Raw genomic sequence first — 21,092 nt, forward strand, 5'->3', positions numbered from 1 at the left:
CTTCCTCCGCGGCTGCTCCGTCTTTCCTTCTCCATCATGAGAACCAAAGGTCAACCCCTCCAGCACTCTCCTGCTTCTGTTCTGTTCGTTGTGCCCAGGTCACAACATGGAAAGCCCTTCCTGGGCTTCCTCTTGCTTATAGGTACTCAGCCCTTGCGTATGCTGTGATTCCCCCCAAGCCTATCTCTTGCCAGGCCATGACAACGCCCAACACAGATGGGGGACTTGGACAGTGCATGTTGTGACTGAATGGCCAGCACCCCACTCACATCCCGATCACTGGAGAAGGGCAGTGGTTACCCTCCACAGAGCAACGCCCCATTAACCTGGCATCCACCCTCACAACCAAGGCTCGCTCAGCTCTTAGCACTTCTCCCTGGAATGACAGCTACCACTTACTAAGCGTCAACTATGTGCTAAGCATTCTTCCTGGAGTCCTTTTCATTTAATCCTTACAATGATCTAGATCTAGATCATCCGCTCCATTGTGCTCAGGACATGCCTCTAGGAACTCAACTGCTCCTTCTGCTGAGCTCACACAGCCTGTTGGGCTCTTCATGGCAGGTGTGCCCCCAGGCCTACACTGAGCTTTCCACAGGCAAGCTGTCCTGTTGTGGACAGGAGGAGGCAGAGGCCCAGCTCGCCCATGGCTCTTCATGCTTCCTGGCTCTGGCCCTGTGCTGATGCCTGAGGATTCTGGGGCAAAGAAGGTCATCCCTAAGGGAGCCCGAGACCATTTGGACCCTGTCCCCCGCATCTTGAGTACCCAGCTCAAGGCTGTTCTGGCAGGAGGAGAAAGTACAGGTAGGTGTCTGCTGTGCCCTGTGGAAAGATGACGCAAGGGCACAGGGCAGGATGGGATGCACAGGCAGGAGCTAGTGAGAGGTATCTCTATGTCCCCAGGGACCCAAGCACAGGGTTGTTGAGCTCATGAGGGGTCCACAGCAACTGCGGGGAGGGATGGCGAGCCCAGCCTCCCAACATCATAGGGACCCACCCCTCTATTGGCCCTGGGGAAATCGGGGAGGAACCAAACCAACTAAGTGCCAGCCCTCGGTAGGTCTCCCTATTACCCTGGACTCAGTGCGAGGGCAAACGGGTTCAGGTAAGAGCTGCTTAGAGCCACAACACCTTTGTACTGGATAGCGAGAAAAGCCAGGATGAGATCAGCACTGGGTTCCTGAAGGGCAGACACCCACAGAGGCCAGAGAGACAGTCCCTCAGGCACCATGGGCTTCCAGCGGGCCCAGGAGACAGATCTATGGGAAGATGTAGGCCTGAAAAGCCCAGGGTTGAGGGACGGAAAAAAGAAGGGGAAAAAAGGAAAGGACAAGAGAAAAACAAGATGTGGAGAAAGTGAAAGAGGAGAGAAAATTCTGAGAACAAAAAATGGAGGGGCAGAGGGAGTACCACAGAAAACCCTGCCCAGAGGGGACAGAAAGACCCTCAGAAAGGAGCCTCCCTCCCCATACTCTGCTGATAGCCCAGCCCAAAGCTGCCCCTTGCTCACCCTCAGATGTCCACCAGGTCCTGGGCCAGAGGACTCGCACAGCTCCGCTCGACAGCGCTATGTGCCTGACCAGGCAGCCTGTCTGAGCAGGGCTGGTCTGGCAGACAGCCAGGCCTCTGTTCCCCGGGTGTGTCGGAGGCTGTGTCGGGGTCCAGGTACCGCTCTGTGTGGCTGTGATCACTTGTCTGAGTGCGTGTTTCTGTGTAAAAGTGATTCTGTCCAAGAGTGAGTGTGAGAGAGTGTGTGTGTGTGTGTGTGTGTGTGTACATCCAGCTCTTGCTCCCCTTGGTTTCCTGCTCTCCACCTCCCCCACCCCCTGCCGCCCTGGCCAATAAACACACTTCCTGAAAACACTGAGAAAGAGAAAAGTCACCCAGAATCCCCTGGGGCAGACACTTCCTCCCCGCCCCCGGCCTGCCCCCACACTCCCCAAGTTGGAATGGGACAAGCCACCACACTGCTGTCTAGCAGGGCCTGCAGAGTAGATCCTCAGGAAGCCCTAGCTTTGGCTGGCCCCTCTCCACCCCACAGGAGGCCCTAAGAGGCTGGGAAAGAGGCTCTTTGAAGGGAGCAAGTTCTGCCCCAGCAACAAGTGATAAGCCTTCAGGAAGACCAGGGATTGGCTGGGCTGCAGGGCAGGCAGGAGCACAGGTGGGAGGCTGTGCAGTGTGATCCCAGCTGGTAGCTGCCCACTCTGGGCAAATACTCCCTCTTTGGAGGTATCTCTAGGCATCTGGGGAGGTATCAGAGGAGGAAACTGAGGCCTAGCACCACCTGATAGGGGCTCTGTGGAGGGACCCTGGAACTCTGGATCTGAGAAGACCCCTCTACCATTCAGGGAAACAGACTCAGAGGATTCACATCTGTGGTACCTGGAGCTGAGTAGACTGGGCCCCAGGCCAGGAGGCAGGGTCTGAACACTGGCTTCTACTCTGCTGGGCTGTGTGACTCTGGGCAAGTTTCTCCTTATCTCTGGACTCATCAACAAGTTTCCTATCCCAGGCTTTTAATAATGGTGGGGGATACAGAGTCTTGGAGGGGTAAAGTAGGGTCCTTCCAGGCCAGCCAGCACGTGAGCCTTGTTGTGAGAGTCCTGACCCAGTTGGGGCAGGGAGGTGGCAAGCCTGTCCCTGCTCATTGGCTGCCTGCCTCCTTGAAGGCCTCTGCAGCCTTCCTGAGATGTCTAGGGTGATACAGGTCGCTTGGTGGGAAGGGATATGGGGTGGTGAGCTTGGGGCGCTTAACCCTATTGTCTAATGTCCAGCGTGGGCTGAGGGCACTCTTGGTACTGAGTCCACGTGGGTGGCAACCGTGCCAGCACTGGGCAGCACTGAGACTCGGTCAGTCTTAATCTATTCATGCACACAACAAATAATTCCAGAGGGCGCGTTAGGCACCCGGCACAGTTGCCGGTGTTGGTGATACAGCAGTAAACAGAACCCACCAGAATCCAGGCCCTCATGGAGTCGACACTAGTGGGTTGGGCAGCATGTGGATACACACTGGCTCATGCCCAGGAGGGTACAAATAACACATGTGCCAATTCACTACCCACAGCACATGCACGCACAAACAGAATCACGCCATTGGAGGTCCCAGCACGCCAGCACACATGGGCCCGTGGAGGTGTGCACACGGGCCCTGAGGAATTCAAATACGCACACACCACCGCGAGCAAGTAAGCAGTGAAACCGCTTAAGTCCCCACTCCTGCGGACATACGGGGACCACATACGGCCTCCCTGAAAACTGGGGCAGAAGTGTAAATACACAGACATACTACTACCTTCACAGCTTATACAAACACACACACCTAGGGGTGCCCACTTACATGCTGGCTAGGCATGCCCTCCCATGTCCAGCCAGTACACACATGCACACACAGCAGATAACCCCAGATCTCGCTGGGGAGGCTGGTGATGGGCTTGAGGCTGGCAGAAGTACTCACTCGGTGACCTCGTGAACTGGCATAAGAGGTCCTAAGATTCAGAGAGTGAGACTCCTGTCACTCAAGGGTGCAAGCAAGGACCCAAAGGCCACATCAGGAAGAAGGGACTTCTACAAAGGGGACAGGAGCAGGCCAGGTTGAATCGCCTTCTGCCGTGCCCCATGGTGCCTGTGGTCCAGAGGAAGGGGCTGTGAGGGAGAGCGGTCAGGCTCCAGCCCAGCCTCCAGCTGTTACACACACATGAAGCTCCATCTGCAGTGAGTTTTTCTGCCACTGGGCTTTGAAGATTTTGTATGCCCTGGAAGGCAGGGTGCTAAGACCTGGAGATGTCCACCGTTCCAAATGTCAAAGACCCCAGGACAAGGAAGCCAGCCTTGGCAGCTCACCTCCCATCACACTCTGTCTGAAGAAACAGCCCAAATTGTAAAGGATAATTATCGACAAATTCTCTCACCATGGAATGAAATTTGGGTCCTCTAGCTATAACGGGCCAGACTCCTGAGCATGGAGGCCTGGCCTGCCCCACAGGTCAGCTAAGTGACTAAGTTCAGAATGAAACTCTGAAGAGTGGGGGCTGGTACTCTGGGGCATAGACAGGACGCTTGCTCTACTGAACAAGTCTCCTGTCCGCAGACGTTGGTACCAGGAGGGCCATGGAGGGCTAAGGAGGATACCCAGTAGAGAAACAGGCCCAGAGGGGCCGCTGGCCATCAGTCACACAGCTAGCTGGGCCTGCCCCAGGTATTCTGCCTCCGATACAGGAATCCAGGTCTCCATTCCCTCAATGGGAGGTTTGCCTCCTGAGCTTCTAATGGACAGGGTCCTGTCTCCTGTCCTTGTTCACCTATTCCTATCCCTAGAGACAGATGGACAGACACAGACTCACAAAGACACACACACACACACATACAAACCTATGCTCTCTCTCTCTCTCAGCCCCCTCCATGATGATGGAATGAAAGGAAACAGAAATGGAGAGGGATGCCAAGGTGGCTCAATTGTTAAGCTTCTGCCTCCTGCTCAGGTCGTGATCCCGGGGTCCTGAGATCAAGCCCCAGGTCAGGCCCTCTGCTGGGGATAGGGGGAGCCTGCTTTTCCCTTTCCCTCCGCCCCTCCCCCACCCCACTCGTGCCCCCATTCTTACCCACCTCATGCTCTCTCAAGCACGCTTTCTCTCTCAAATAAATAAAATCTTTAAAAATAAAATTAAAAAAGAAAAAAACGGTTCATGCATGTATAAGAATGGCCACTAGAGGGCATAAAGGCTCCAGAAAACTCCAATCTACATTGTGCGCCAAGCTCCTAGGGGTATACCTAGTACCATTCCTAGTTGTGTAAACCCAGGAAAGCCAAAAACCCTTTTCGTGCTTCCAGCAATCAAACCTCAAAACACCACAGCCCTGGCTTGGCCTTCAAGGCCCCCTTACTATCAGAGCCCTCTTCTGGGTGGGAAAAACCTCCCGGACCCTCCCATAGGAGCTCCCCGAGCACGCACTCGACATGGATCCAGTTAGTGCTCCTCTCCATTTTCTGAGCCTCGGTTTCCCTACTTGAAAACAGGACACAAATCCCCCAGAAGATGTGAGCAGGAATCAAACAAGATTGTGTAAATGAAGCACCCAGCACAGTGCCCAAGAGTAGGGAAAGGGAGATCTCCCTATACCCATCCCTTCCTCCTCCAAGAAGCCTTCCCAGATTAGGCTGACCTGGGTCCAAGTACTGCAGTCATCTCCATTACACACGTGAACACATATCCAGCACCAGCTGGGGATGCTCCCTCCCAGATGGGCATCCCAGCAAATGGCAAGAAGGGAAGGCATATGTGAAGGAGGTTAAAATAGGCCATCCACAGAAGTAGGAGGGAACTCAAGGAAACGGAGGAGTATGGGGACCAGGAAAGGGGAAAACAATTCTGATGAGGAGGGAGAATGTGTAGGCTGCAGCCTGAGAGGTGTCCCTAGGATCTGGGGACATGTGGCTGGAGCAGTGAAGAGGGGGAAGACAGGAGCACAAGCACCAGGCCCAGGGCAATTCCTGCCCCCAGCCCCCGGGGCGGCAAGCTCATCATCCTAGACTGTTTCCTCCACATGCTACCTACTGACTTGGAATGTACTCCCATCTCCCAGCATCTCATACTGACCAGGCCCTAAACAGAACTCCAGCCTTCCTCTCTGGGTACACTTCTCTCCCTGGATCCCCCGATTAGGAATGGCACCACTCTCCACCCAAGATGGAATCATGGATTCTATGTAGCAACCTGTGCCATCTCTGCTTATGTCTAGGCCATGCCCAAGGTTCACCCATTCCAGGGCCAACCTCTCACTCCAATCTGCCTACTTCTCTCCAACCTTATTAGCACAGCCCAAGTGGGGGCCTCTCCTGAGAGCCTGGGACCTGTCACTTGTCACCCAGCCTCCTCCTCCACCAGCCTCACCAGCCCCTAGCATCTTATTAGTATTCAGCTTTTATCGGATCGTTCTGCTTGAAACCTTCCTGGCTTCCCACCTGGCCTTCACAGAATGTCCCACCAGGGCCAGCCGCAAGCCTCACCCCCACTCACCCAGCAGTTTAGCTCCAGTCTGCTCAGAGTGCACCCGCTGACCGTGCCTCCCACCTCCGAGCTTTACACAGGCCGTTCCCTCCACTGAGGGAGCCTTCCTTCCCCAGGGCCGAAGGCCACAAATGCCCCCTCCGCTTTCTAGGATCCTTGACCAAGGCGCCTCCCACCACAGATGGCACCCACTCACCTCACTAGCAGGCGTGGGGGCCCCGTGCGGGGGGGCACGGGTGGAACACTTAACTCTGCCAAGTGGCGCTTGGCAGGCAGCGGGGGCAGCGCAGGGTCTGGGACTGCTGCAAGTGGGGCGGAGAAGCAGGCAGGTGGCAGGCAGCTCCTCCGGGGTGGGATGGGGGGGGCAGTGGGCAACCCCTCTTCCTCTCCAGCCTTGGGCTCTGGCTCCACGGGCGCTGGCGCGGCAGGAGGGGCGGCGGGCGCAGGCGGTGAGCGGAAGACGTGCCGCTTCATGGGCACAGGCCGTGGGCTGGGGCGGGGTGCAGGGGTGGGGGGTGTGTGGGTGCGCAGCAGGCCTGCCAGGATGCGGCGGCGGTGACCAGGGAGCAGCATGCCCATGTCCAGCAGGCGGGCATCACTGAGGCCTTGGCAGTCCGTGGCCCACACCAGTCCGTGCTGCTCGAAGAGCCCGGCGTACTGCTCTAGGTGCAGCGCCCTCAGCCACTCAGTCACAGACAGCGCTACATCCCGGGCCTCCGCCATGGTTCCTGCTAGCAGAGGCCAGCCAGCGGGGCCCTGTCCAGACCTGCAACAGAAAGACAGGCACAGGTGAGAGGCAAAGCTGCCCAGCCCTAGTTTCCCAGCCCTAGTTTTCTGATTAGCAACCCTCTGTGGCTCTCCCACGCCATGGGGTCAAGCTCTGTCCTTAAGCTTTCTCCCTGGTGCCCCCTGTGCCGGCAAGGCCAGATACTGCCAGGTCCCTGAACACACAGCCTTTTCTCTCTGCCTGAAACCTGCCACCCCCACTCCTGCAGCCTCCTAGCATCCAGCTCACATCTCCTGCAGGAAGCCCTCCAGGACCTCCAGAGTTGGTACCACCCCTAAGCCCTATCTACAGCCAGGGCCACTGCTGCAAGGCTGGCCAATGGCTGTGTCTACTGCCCTCTGCAGGACCTGGGCAAGGGCCCAGTTCCTTCTGAAGCACCAGTTCCCAGCTGATGGCCAGGCCCAGGGGCTTAGCAAGTATGGGTGGGGTTGCTAGTCTCCCTGCAGGCCCCATGTAGGGATTGAGCTTCATCCCCTCTCCATGCCCCTGGAGGAAGCAGAATGCTCCAGGAATTAAGTGAAGCCAGCATCACCCAGCCTCTGGGGTCCTGGCCCTGTGAATGAATCACCCCTCTCACCACCAAAGGGGTTAATGTATAGGAAAGGCCATCCCCTCATTTGTTTATTGGAGAGAGCCTGCCCTGGGCGATAGGGACTCAGGCCCCACGCCTGCACTCCAGAACTCCTGGCCTGGCAAGAGGCAAGAGACAGATGACACAGAGAGAAGGATATTAGTAAATCAAAACAGCAATTCACCAGATCATCTCTACACATATCAAAGAAGCAAATGACAAAGCACAACGTCCAGTGTACTTAACAAAAATCTTACTAAAATAGAAATATATCGATACTTCCTTAAACTAAAAATCAGCACCTTGCTTCATGGGAAAACACTGGAAAAAATTTCCGTTAAAGTCAGGCATGAAACAAGGATATCCATTTCATGAGTGATTATTATTAATCATGGGATTAAAAATTTAAGAATATAGCAAGTGAGCTGGATTCAAAGCTAACAGAACAGAATGAATATTTATAGGCAATAACCAGGTAGGAACCAGGAGGAAGAGCCTCCTTTACAACAGCATTATAAAACCTAAAACACTAAGAAGAAACATAAAAAGAATTGTGCGAGATGTGAGATCTGTAGGAAGAGGCAAAAAGAAGAGACCTAGACAAATGGAAAGACATGGTATGCTCCTGGGTAGAAAGCACCATGAAGATAGTAATTCTCAGTTAATTTATAAATATGCACAATTCTATTAAATACATACAAAGTTCTGGAAAAGGGGGGAGGGCACCTAGACAACCAAATCTGAAAATTCATGCGGAAAAGTAAACAAGCAGAAAGAGCCAGGAAAATTCTAGAAGCAGGGTGTGGGGGGTAAGAAGGGTAAAGGGTGGGAACCAGCCTCACCACATATTAAAACATATAAAGCCATAGTAATTAAAATAGTACATGTTACCAGCATCTGGAACAGATGAATCAAACAAAACAGAAAGTTCAAAAATAGATCTAAATACATAAAATCATTTAGTGTCCAATAAAAGTAACATCTTCAAACTAGTGGAGAAAAGATGCATTATTAAATTGTTGGGACAGCTGCAGAACAATCTGGAAACAAAGTTAGTCTCCCTACCTCACACCTTACACCAGAATAAATCACAGGCAGATCAAAGATTTCATTATAAAAAAATAAAACCATGAAAGGATTTAAAATATTTTCTCAGAGAGGCAAAAGCCTTTTGGAAATGATGCAAACCCAGTTAGGTAAAGAGTAAAATATTCCACTATATAAAAAACAAACATTCCTGCATAATAAAAATGCACCATAAACAAAGTCAAGAGATAAACAACAAGTCAGAGGACATATGCCTCCCATATCCCAGACACAGAACCGACCAATTTTCCTAAAAACTGAAGAGCACCTAGAAATAAGAAATAGGTGGAGGAAAATGAAAATGTAACTGGTTCTCAAGCATGTGAAAACTAACTTAACCTCCTCACACCACGAGGTGACCCGAGGAGGTGACCCGGTGAGGCATTCCCCTACCAGCTAGTGGGAGGTACCTCTGGGAAGGGCAATTAAAGCCACAATAGCTATCTATGAAAACCCCAAGCCCTTTCACCCTTTGATCCAGCCACCCCCTAGGCACTTACTTATCTTACAGTCTTCCAAGGTGACTGGCACCAGTGATGTGTACAATAACAAAAGATTGGAAATAACCAAGATACCCACCAAACAGGGAACGGTTAACTAAATTATGGTGTAGTCATACAGTAAAATACTTAGCAGCCTTAAAAAAATGAAGAAACTCGGGGCGCTTGGGTAGCTCAGTGGGTTAAGTGTCTGAGGCCTGGTCTCGGCTCAGGTCATGATCTCAGAGTCTTGAGATGGAGCCCTGTGTCGGGTTCTGTACTGGGTGTGGAGTCCTGCTTGAGATTCTCTCCCCCCCTCCCTCTGCCCCTCCTCCACCCCCCTCTTGTAAAAAGAAAAATAAAAGGTATCAGAATACCTTTATCGTTTCATAATATACACAAATATCAAATCATTATGTTGTATACCTAAAAATACAATGCTTTATATCCATCATATCTGTTTTAAAAAAAACTTAATTGGAAAAACAAAAAATATCTTTCTTTTGTAAAAATTTCCAAAACCACATGCACACAGTGTCTAGGCCCCTCCCCAGGCCTTGGAGGCTCCATCAGCTTTCTTGGAAACCCACCTCTGGTGGGAGGGAGACTTTTCACTCTACATCTTTATCAATGACCTACATTTTGAACTACATGAGTTCTTCAAAAAGGCTGCTGTCCCCAAAAGGAAGACACAAAGAGAAATACGCTGGATGTTCTAGGATAAACCAGCTCTCCACATTATGAAGACATCAGTTCTTCCCAGGTTAAGCTATAACCAGCACAAAACACAATCCCTCCAAAATTACCATTAGGCAGATTCCAAAGCTCATATAAAATGATAGTAAGGATTTGTTAGGTGGAAAAATAATATGCAAAGTAGTGTTTTGTTATGTAAACATCTAGGTTAAATAAAAAATGTACATATATGTCCATCTGTATATACATATACATAAGAATGACCCCAGATGGGTATACAAGAAACTGCCTGCCTTGTGGGAAAAGAACCAGCCTGCCTTGGGGGAGAAGAGCCAGCGGATGTGAGGACAAGGAAGGAGGGTTACCTCTCACTGTATGTTTCCTTACCTCCAACTTTTCTACCACCTTCCAAAAAATAAGTACAATTTAAAAGAGAATGTGATCTACAATGCCCACCCACCTGCTGGTCCCTGCCCTACCCACCCCTTCAAAGCCCTTCTGGGAGGCTCTCTAACCTCACCCTCTTCCTGCCTCTCTGCCTATTTTCAAAATGAAAACTGGGAGCTCTGGCCTCCATGAAACCTCTTGCACATCAAAGTTGGGGCTTAGCCAAACACACCCAACCCAGCTCCCCAGCCCCTGCCTCCTAACTCACCCGCTCGGCTGCCCAGGACACTGGGGATCCTTCCAGGAGCAGCAGCTACTCTGAATGGCTCCTCATCTTGGTCCACGGTGGAATCTGTAAGGAAGGAACAGGGGTGGAGGGGGGAGAAAGTCCATGAACCAATTTGAGCTGCTGGATGCCGGGAGGAGGAGGAAGGAAGAAGGAAAGGAAGAGGAAGAAAGAGGGGAAGGAAAAAGGGAAGTTAGAAGAGAGGGAAGGAAGCAAGAGATGGGTAGATGGTAGGGGAAGAAGGAAGGGATCAGGGAGTCTAATGGAAGCGGGGGGTGGGGGGGCATGAAGGTTAAGCCAGAGGAAGGCCTTCTCGTGGGAGGGAAGAGGCGGACAGGTAATGGCTGCACAGATGGCGAAGAGGAGTCAGGACCTCCCATGATCTGGCCTCCCTGGACCGGTGTGTGGTCCCCAGGCTGGGCGGTGCAGAGGCAGGCTGCAGTGGGAATGGCTGGGCCTGCCTGCGCCACCCGCAGGGAGGACTGGCGGGGGGGGGGGGGGGGGGGGGGGGGGGGGGGGGGGGGGGGGGGGGGGGGGGGGGGGGGGGGGATCGCCAGATGCAGTTCCCACTACAAAGCTGAACCTGTCAGTGAGAGGTGGGGAGCAGGGGTGGGGGGCGGGGAAACATGACACTCTCAGCAGGGGCTAGAAGCCTCGGGGTAGGGTGAGGGCAGAGGGGGCAACTGAGGCACGGGTGTGAGACCCCAGAGGCCCAGCTCCTAAACATGCATGGGGGACCAAAGGAGACTATTACCAGGCAGGAGGAAAAGGAACTGGCCATTCCCGAGAGCAGGCCCCCAGCAAGCTCAGGTGGCCTGGGCTCCGCTGTGTGAGGAGGGTGGGGAGTCGACGGGCACCATGGGCCACAGCACATTTCCTGCCACAGGGTGGGGTCAGGGTGCACCTGTGACCATCTGAATGTACTAGCTAAGTATTTATCTAAGTAGACTCTACAGCTACTTAGGATGGGGCTCAAGTAGATATATGTTTCAAAAGTATTTTTTTGAAGATTTTAGTAATTTATCTGAGAGAGAGAGAGAGAAAGAGCGCATAAGCAGGTGGAAGGGCAGAGGGAGAGGGAGAAGCAGACTCCCTGCTGAGCAGGTAGCCCAACCCGGGGCTCCATCCCAGGACCACAGAATCATGATCTGAGCTGAAGGCAGACGCTTAACGACTGAACCACCCAGGTGCCCCTTCAAAGCATTTTAAAAATAAACTTCAGGTAATTAGTACCTCAGAAAGAATTGGCAAAGAATGGCAGTGCTACTCAAAGGACATTTTTTTTTTTTTAAATAAAAGACAACCTAAATAGTCATTATACACCAGGTATCTAAGCAGTTTTTATTAACTTCCTGAATCCTCACAGCAACCCTATGAGGTACACAGCTCACAGTAGAAGATGAAGAAACTGAGGCACAGAGAAGTTAAATAATTTGCCCAAAGTTACACAGCTAGGAAGGGGCAGCTTGAATATAGTCTTAGATCTGCTCTAATACAGTAACCAGCGGTAGCCCCACAAGGCCACGAGCCCTGAAGACATCACCACATAAAGAGGTGTGCTGTATAATGTACACACTGGAATTTGAAGATTTAGTACAAAAACCAAGAAGACAAAACATCTCTATTGTTTCTATTTATTATATGATGAAAGTATACTATTTAGGATATTTAGATTAAATACATTAAAATTAATTTCAAAAAATTTTAAATTGCTCTTGTGGCTCACAATGCATTTCTCCTGGATAGTCTAACTCTGGATTCTTTTTTTTTTTAAGATTTATTTATTTATTTGAGAGAGAGAGCGAGCACAAGCAGGAGAGACAGGGGGAGAGGGAGAGAATCTCGAGTAGACTTGGTGCCGAAACCAAGAGTCAGACCCTCACCAGATGATGCCACCAGATGCTCCCAACTCTGCATTCTTGGCCACTCTGCTTCCTGCCTCTCAAAAGTGATCATGAACACCAAGAGAGCGCCTGTTCCACCTTGGGTCCCATTCTAAAGACTCAACGTGAATGACTGGGTCCCCAACCATGCTACTGGAATGACCAGAGTTGGGAAACAGGAAACCACTTCCAACCCTGAGAATGGGTCAGACTCCTCCGGGGCCTCCCTCAAGTTCCTATTCCTGCACTAAAGACTTCAGACCGAGGTCAGACGCAGGGACCCACCCTGACACCCCTCTAGGACACCTCATTCAAGATACTAGAAGCACAAACCTGACCTCAGAGACCTGGACTGGCTCTCCAGGAAGCTCAGGCCTGAGGGGGTCAGACACCATCCAGCCAATGAAAATAGCCCAAAGGGCCCTCACCAGGCTGAGGGTCAGGGAAGGCATCCTGGAGGAGGAAGCTCCTTGAAAAAAGAAGTTTGGAGCAGTGCCCAGCTGGGCCCTACTGGAGTCTGAGGCCAAGAAGGAATTGGCAATAGTAAACCTCTTTATTTAAAATTTTGGTATCTTACCTTAGATTTTTCTCAATTATTTTGATTTTTAAAAAATACAGCTTAAAAAATATTATCTTGAATACTGAACTTTTTGCCCATCCCCACCCCTTACACTTGGTGCCCAGGGCAAGTGGCACACTAACTGTACCCTAATCCTGGCCCTGGTTTGGAGGTGTATGCCCTCCAGCTACTGTGACACATCTCTGAGTCTCCACTCCCAGGAGAGCAGGGACCTGACAGAGGGGAGTGTCGTCCTAATGTGACAGCAAGGCCACAAAATGGGGGGTTCCCCTCCTCCTCTACCCCAAGGGCCCAGCTCAAGCCTCAACACCCCACCACCCCACTCTGCCCCGCTTCTCCTGTCTCCCTCCAGCTCCCCTCTGCTGTGCCAATTAAGATCCCACTCCAGCTCAAAACCGCTAAGTCCAGCCCCTAGTCATTGTCATTCGACCTGCTCCAGCAGCAGCGACATTTACAAATGAAGAAACAACACCCACAGAGAGGAAGTTACTTGACGTAACCCAAGCCCTAACCCAAGCCCCAGCCAGGCTGGGCTGGCCCAAGACTCCCTCCATGTTGCTTTTTGCACCAGGCAGCAGCTGAGCATAGGGGACCCCTGAAAATGTCTGCTGACAATGAGTAAATGAGCCACAGCCCCCCACCTTCAGGTGCTGACTCCAGACTGCCTTCTCCAGCAAGTCTTCCCTCACCAACCACCTTGGGCTCCTAAACCTGGGAAGCTGAGCCCTGCAGTTGGGCGCTGTTCCTGATCTGCCTCTAGTTGTTCCATTCATGGAGGTCCACCTCCACCTAACCCCCACCTGGCCTGGGGTATCCTGAGGGTCTGCACCCCTTCTGTTTCCCTTTGTTCTCCACAATGGAGTCCAGGGCCTGGCTGGCCCAGGGGCACTCAGTCCAGAGGTAGTCATCCAGAATCATTAATCCTTGCCAGTCGGTCCTTCTTTTGGTCTGACCTGAGTCTCTCTTGCTGGCGGCCAACCTTTCACCTTCTGTCCTCTGACGACCATTTTGACCCCCATCACAGTTTAAATCTCACTGCCCCTTCTCTGTTCCAGCCCAGAATCCCTTGCGCCATACCTACCCGTCCAGCAGGAAGGCAGCCCAAGGGGCAGGCACACTCCTACTTCCTCCATTTCCTAAGTGCCTACTGCATGCCCAGCCCTTGCCAAATTTCCACCCTTATCTCACTTATCCTCATAACAACCCCCAGGCCTGAGATCCTTGCCCCATTTCAGGGAAGCTGTGTGGGGTGGAAATTTGCCCAGGTCAGGTCACTTGCTGGAGTCAACAGGGCCTTCCGAGAACGTGACCTCCTCTGTCTAGTCCAGTTGGAGAGGCTTTCAGAGGGACTCCTGGGCTGGGCTTTGAAGAAGTAGGAGGTTGCGTTTCCAGCCCAAGGGAACCGAGTGTGCAAGGCTGAGGGATAGGAAAGGACCTGGCAGTTCCAGAGACAGGGTGATTTCAGTGGGCAGGGACGGGGGAGGTGAGAGGATGGTAGTGACACCCCGACAGGTCTGGGGACTCCCACAGGGTTGGGAGCCTCCTTTGCATTCTGATATGCATGGTGAGTCAGGCCTGAGTCAGGGCAGCCTTGAACGTCCCAACTCCTTCCACATTGGGCTCTGAGGTCCCCTCAGCCCAGACCCTGCCCCCGCCCCCCCTTCCCAGGATGGCATCTTCAGGCCGCCTCTGCATAGAGCTACACTCTGGGTTCAAAGGAAGGCCCAGTGATGGGGGGAAAAGAGGCAGAGAAAGGCAGGCCCAGGCTCCACACTCCCTCTGTCCTCCCCAGCACACCCTCCCCTCCCCCTTCCCCTGCTGCCCCAGGCAGGCCAGTCAGGGACCCTAGCATCCAGACCTCAGGAAACCCCTCAGAACGTCCCACACAGGAACCAAGAACAGTACTCATGCAGCCTCCACCAGGTCTACAAACCACAACCTAGCCTTACCACAACTTACACCTCACACAGCCCTGAGGGACACACCTTGCACACCACTCGGCAGCCGCACAGCTGATCTGCCTCTCCACTGCGCACACACCCTTCAGCCCCCACACTCCCTACCAACCACCCGACTACATACAACTGCCCTTCTGCCCCGCGATGCCCGGTGTCCCCCAACCGCTCCCTTCTGCCCAGTCACCAGGTGATACCTGTGGGCAGGGCCACATCGCATCCGCCACCCTCCTGGGCGTTCTTGGGACTCCGCTAACCAGGCCGCTAATCAGGCCAGGGGCTTTGGAGACACTTCCCTCAGATATGAGGAACTAGGTGGGGGCGGGGTTCCCGGCGCAGAGGGTGCAGAAGTGGCCCCCGCCTGCGGCCGCAGCTATTTCCCTCCCTCCCGGCGAGGCAAGGCAGCAGGTGCGGCCCTCAGCCAGGCAGCTCACTGATCCCTGGGCCAAGAAGCCCACTTCCTATCTCTCTGGGATGGAGGGCCACTGCATACTGCACCCAAAGAGTTATACTGAAGTCCCCTGCCTCGCCGCCACTCCGAATCTCTGCCTGTCACTTGCCCAGGCACCAGGCTTCTACCCTATCCCATCCATGGTGTGAGCCGCGTCTGGGGTCCTCTGGGGTCTCAAGAGTGACTGAGGCAGATGAGGAGCAACACTGAGGACAGTGAGGACTGGGTCGGGGCCCCAGCATCTGGGTGCATGAAGAGTGGCCTCACCGGTGAGTCCCTGGGGCTCCAGGTCAGAGCCCATTCCATCCCAGGAGGCAAAGCAAGTCTGGGCTCCAGTCCTGGCTCTGTCAATTCTGGCCTTAAGTGCTGGGCGAGTCTTGTCACATTATGAACCTCAGTTTCCCCCTCCATAAAGCAGAGCTGTCATCCAGATGACTATGACACGTCACCATATATGTACCAGAGACCACACTCATTCGTCATCCACTCCCTCCTCTGCCTGCAAAGACAGACACTTCCTGTTCCTAAGGCCCAAGGATTTGGCCAGTCCTGACCAGCGGAGCCCTTCGTGCTGGCCCTGTTGCCAGGCTCTAGTCTGGACCCTGCAGCACCCTGGAGCTCTCCGTTACCCTAGCTCCCAGTGACTCTCACACCCTGCCTCCAGCCACATCCCCATGCAGGGCTCTAGAGATACCCCACTGCCCCCTGGACTTCTGTCTGGGTGGCCCCGTGCACTGCACATGCCCACCCCACCATGTACTCTCCAGGGAAAGCAAGGCTACCCTTCAACCTAGGTGTGGCCCTTGAGCAAATTAGAAAAAAAATGCCTCTTCCTTCAGGAGCCCCACAGCATGACCTGCAGCTCAGCAAAGAGGACAGGCTAGGTTTCAGTACCCCTCTCCCAGCTCTCACCTCACCCCTCCCAACCAGATACCCTGGTACAGGGCACAACAGGCACATTGCACACAGTGGACCTGGTGAGAGGCAGGCCATTTAAACAGCCTCCTCGGGGCAGCTGGTTCAGCATCACCCCTAAAAATATAAAACCAGTTTTATTCGTGCCTGTGGTGCATTAAAGACTAGGGGACAGCAGACATCGCTGAGCTCAATTTCAGGCCTAGCCTTAACTCCCACCCCAATCTTGAAAGACTATCACTTTTAAAACCCTCATGTCTGTACTGTTTAAAGTTTTCATAGTCATGTATCGCTTTTATAATTAGAAGGCAAAAAAGATAAAAGTATCTTAAGTCTGTTAGAATTGAGTGCTGTGAAGTGTGTAAACCTGGCGATTCACAGACCTGTACCCCTGGGGATAAAAATATATGTTTATATAAAAAATAAAAAATTTAAAAATTAAAAAAAAAAAAAGAATTGAGTTTGTTCCCAACTTATTCTTCAAAACCATTATTAAAAAGCACCTTCATGAGTTTAAATGTAACATGAGTAGATGACTAAGAAAACAATTACAAATGAAGCTGATTTCCTGGGCCATCTGGACTGGAGAATGAAAAACTGAGACCCCCGGGGCACCTGGGTGGCTCAGTGGGTTAAAGCCTCTGCCTTCAGCTCAGGTCTGATCCCAGAGTCCTGGGATCAAGTCCCGCATCTGGCTCTCTGCTCAGTGGGGAGCCTGCTTCCTCCTCTCTCTCTGCCTGCCTCTCTGCCTGCTTGTGATCTCTGTCAAATAAATAAACAAAATATTAAAAAAAAAAAAAAAGAAAGAAAGAAAAACTGAGACCCCCAAACTCACTTCCTCCCTCCATCATGACCTTATCCTCCAGAAAGTCAGAAAGTCTAAGACACCACCTAGCAGATAAGGTCCCCCTTACCAGGACGTGAGGGCCAGTGGCAGAGTGCAGCCCAAGGGCTTTCAAATGGGAAATGGACTGAGGGCCATTAGTAAACATGAGACTTCAGAGTCCCGTGGTTTGTCCTCTAGACAGCACCTGACCCCATCCTAGCCCTGACCGTCAAGGAGCCCCCTCATGCCCAAGCCCCACCCCGGAGAGGGTCAGCTGGGAAGGAAGGTATGGAATCAAGTGTGATTATCTGGAGTGCCTCACTTGCAAATTAACGAAACTGAAAGTTAAATGATTTGGGGTTTAGGCCTTGTCAAAAAGTCTGTGACATTCGAATCCCCCTTGGCGGACCATGTACTCTCACCCCCAAACAGATCGGTCAGGACCATTCTGAGCCACTCCCTCCCATTTCCCCTAGGCCTCCTCATTACCTTGTTTTGACACATACCTCCCTCTCCATCCCCACTGCGTCCATCCACCTCAGGCCTCTCCTGCAGGCCGGGATCTCTGGGCCCTCCTCCCTGCTTCTAGCCCTTGCACCCCGTTCAGCCAACACACCCCTGCAGCCTACCCTGTAACCCGCCCCCACCCCCCAAGGCAGAGCTCCTCACCTAACCCGGACTCCACAGCCCTGACCCACACCCACCTTCCCCATGCCCCAGCCCTTCACTGTTCAGACGTAGCACGTGACACCTGGGACACTCCCAGCAGGAGCACAGAGGGCTCTGTCTGGTTCCCTGACCTCAGGCATAGATCGTCCCCTCCTCAGCTGGGGGCTGCCCAGGCAGGGCTGGGCCAGAGGTGCCACAGGGTGACTCCAGCAAGATCCTCCTCTGTGTCCACTGCTCCCTATGGCAGGAAGTGGTGGGGACAGCGGGGGCCTCTTAACACTATAAATGAGGCAGAAACAGAAAGAAACAGGGCTGACCACATGGTGGGTGGGAGTATATGGGGCTGGCAATGGGCTCCCAGGCAGCTGGAGCAGACAGAACCAGTCACATGGTGGGACCCTCAGAAGGGTTGAGGGCTAGTTTTGGCCCTGGTCTGGGAGAGGGACAGAAAGCCACCTGACTCCATCCTCTCTGAGCTGCCCCCAAACCTGATGCGCCTACCTACCTGGGAGAAGAGACTTTGCTCCCCTGCACCCTAGAACTAGCAGCCTAGGAGGGCAGGGACCGGAGCCTCCCTCTCCCTCGGTGGCCACTGGAATGGAGAAGCCCAAAGATAAGCAGACCGCTTGCTGCTAACACCCAAAAGGGGGAAGCTACCTGTGTTGATGGGGTAGAGGTGATTAGACTGGCAGGGTGGGCGCTGGCAAAGAGACAGAGACCAGGTACCAGCCACACAGGCTCTGGCCTCCAGTGTGATATGTGACCTCAGCCTTCCCAACTACAGAGTCGGACAGAAGATGGGAAGACTCCATGACTCAGCCTCCCCTCTCCAACTCCCGGAGAACATTCTCACCCACTTCCCCAGCCTGGCCATCCCTGCCTAAAACAACAAAGGTGGTGATTATGGAAGGCTCTCCATCTGCCAGGCACTGTGCTAAACACAGTGTGGGGACTGCTTTATACCACCCTCGTGACAATCTAGAAAGTGAGTGGTTTTAGCCCACCTTATGGATGAGAAAGAAACTAAGCCTCAGAAAGGTTAAGTACCCTGCCTAAAATAACACAGGAGCCAGCATCTGAGCCAGCATCTGGGTCCCTCTTTCTATTCCATCTCCTCAGAGGGGACAGCGCAGAGACAGGCAGAGAGCAGGGAGGACAAAAGGGGTCGGGTGGGCAAGAGAGAGGGAGCATGAGCACAGGCTGAGAAGGGCCTTGAAGGCCAATGCTAAGACATCTGCCCTTACTGTCCAGACAGAAGGCACTTCCAGGATGGATTACAGGGTGGGGGGCTGGCAGGTGCACAGGGGTGCCGGCTGCTAGGAGACTGGGAATTCATAAAATTTCTGAGTCTCTGTTTCATCATCTGCACAATAGGGATTATGAGAGTTTTACCATGCAGACTTGTGAGAAATAAATGCATACCTTCAAAACACAGCCCAAATCTGACCAGCTCTCACTCCCCAGTGACTTTCTACCTCCCTCAGTAAACACCACAGCCACACAGGTCTAGCAGGCTGTGTGTAGTCCATCCCCACTGCCTCTGTCTCCTCGCTGTTATTCCACCCACTCTGTGTGCGCTAACCTCAGAGCTGGGCCCTGGAGGTCCTCTGCCTGGAATGCTCGTCCAGACATCCCATGACTCACTCCCATGCTCTTCCCAGCACTTTCTCAAATGCAAGGCCTTCCTTCCCTGAATGCTCTGCCTAAAAATGTGCCCCCTGAGTCCCTGACCCTGTGTCATCTTTCAGCTTTATCACTGGGGGGTTACAGACCTGGATGCCTGCACCACTGTTGGGGCACTGGACTACTGCGTTACACATTTATTTGTTCATTGTCCGTCTCCTTAACCAGAGGACAGGGGTGCTGTCTCTTTCACAGCCCTATCCCCAGTGGCTAGAAGTGTCCGGTCCCTGGAGGGATGGAGGAATGGACGTCCACAAAGGCCTGGCTCACCTCAGTCAGGAGCCTGGGACAAGGGCCTGCGACCTGGGTAAGGAGAGGGATGGTTGGACAAGGTGGGTGTCAAGGTTCACAGTGGAGTTCTAGGAGTCAAAGATTCAACTCTGAGGTTCCTTGGCCCCCTCTGCGGTTGGGCTTCCCCCTTCTCTCCACCTGAAGCTGCCCCAGCCACTTCCTGCTGTGCTGGCCTGATAAACATTGCTCAGGGAGCCCTCACCCGTAGAGAGGAAGTGCTGACTCTCAGACAATACCCCCCAACACTGCTGCCCACTGGGCAACTGTTCCCCAGAGCAGGTCAGAACCTCCTCGGACTTCCAGGAGTCTCTGAGGCTGGCCCCGCCCCCTCTGCCCTGACTACCCCTTCCATGACTTTCTGTGTCATCTGGTGGGGTTCAAAGGGCCTCCACCCCCTGGCTCCTGCCACTTACTCCTCTCCCATCTCATTCCCTCCACTCGCACTGCCTGACACTTGACCTCCAGGTCTTTGCTTATACCATTCCTTCTGCCTACAACATCACTCTACCTTGCTCTTCAAGGCAGAGCTTCAAGTTCACTTGAAGTTCAAGTGTCAACTTCAAGAGTCACCTACTCCAGGAAGCAGTCTCTGACTCCCATGGCCACAGCCCTCATCATGCAGGGATGTCATTATCTGTGACTGTCTCACCACAGACTTGGCTGGGTGCTCCTTGAAAGCAGAACAAGAGTCTGATTCCCCTGCATCCAGCCTGAGGCCGGCAGGCAGGCAGTGAATATCTGCTGAATGAATGAATATCTCCTAGTTTTGTACTTGGAAATTAGTTCCCAGGCAAGTAAGGACTTGCCTGAGGTCATACTGCAATCAGTGGCCAGACTGTGGCTCAAACCTGGCCTCCAGCCTCCTTGATCAGCCACCTCCCGTTTCCCTAGTGCCCACCAGGTATAGCAGTAGTCTCCTGCCTGCCAGACTGCAGGCCTGCCTTCCTCCCGCACTCCACACCCACCAACCACCCACTCCTCAGGCACGGGGGACCACCTTACCCAGTCCTCCCCTCCTTCAGAGAGGAAAGTGAACCCCAAAGAAGTGCAAGAAACTAAACTAACCAGGGCCCCAGGACAAGTTAGGGCCAGGCCCCAGGTGCACCAGACTGGACCCCCTTCCACTAGCCTGTTCCTTGGAAGAAGTGAGAGGGTCCGGTCCCTCGGGGAACCTCAGAGATACCGCAGCAATGCCCTAACTCTACCGAGCTAGGCAGGCCCCTCGCTGAGAAATGTGGGTTCTGGGTTTTCGGGTCACTGGCGGTAGAGGCAAATGAGTGTCCTGGTTCATGTCCCGAAACAGAAACTGGAACAGAACTGCGAACAGCTAGATGCTCCCTGGGCTCAGCATGCCCATCTTCAGAGCTGAGGAGATAGAAGGGGGAGGAAGAGCCCCAGTCTGAGGGGAGAGGTAGGCCTTTAGCTGAGGCTCTGGCACCCAAAGCTGTCCTACTGTCATCTGACAAAGCCTCATCCCCAGCCCTGCTCTCCGGGGTCCCTTTTCCCCCACCAGATTACGGTTGGCTTTGGGAACAAACT

The 21,092-nt window shown here is 53.2% G+C and overlaps 1 protein-coding gene across 11 annotated transcripts in view; it reads right to left on the minus strand.

The window, feature by feature from the left end:
- Positions 1–21,092, minus strand: part of ARAP1 (ArfGAP with RhoGAP domain, ankyrin repeat and PH domain 1) — a 61,954-nt gene that overhangs the window by 34,308 nt on the left and 6,554 nt on the right. For 8 of the 11 annotated variants that reach the window (XR_006604215.1, XR_006604213.1, XR_006604212.1 and 5 more), the window contains exons 2-3: positions 10,283–10,366; positions 6,205–6,774 (exon numbers count right to left, since the gene is read on the minus strand). Coding sequence is in view for 4 of the 11 variants with exons in the window: in XM_045071428.1 (XP_044927363.1) it covers positions 6,205–6,731 (527 nt within the window). In the remaining 7 variants the exon portion in view is untranslated. Of the gene's footprint in view, positions 1–1,510; positions 1,842–6,204; positions 6,775–10,282; positions 10,367–14,915; positions 15,021–21,092 lie in introns of those variants that run through there. The other 3 variants (XM_045071433.1, XM_045071432.1, XM_045071429.1) reach the window with 2 other exon arrangements.

Source organism: Mustela putorius, unplaced genomic scaffold (assembly GCF_011764305.1).
Source record: "Mustela putorius furo isolate JIRA1106 unplaced genomic scaffold, ASM1176430v1.1 tig00003987_pilon_pilon_pilon, whole genome shotgun sequence".
NCBI classification, from domain to species: domain Eukaryota; kingdom Metazoa; phylum Chordata; class Mammalia; order Carnivora; family Mustelidae; genus Mustela; species Mustela putorius.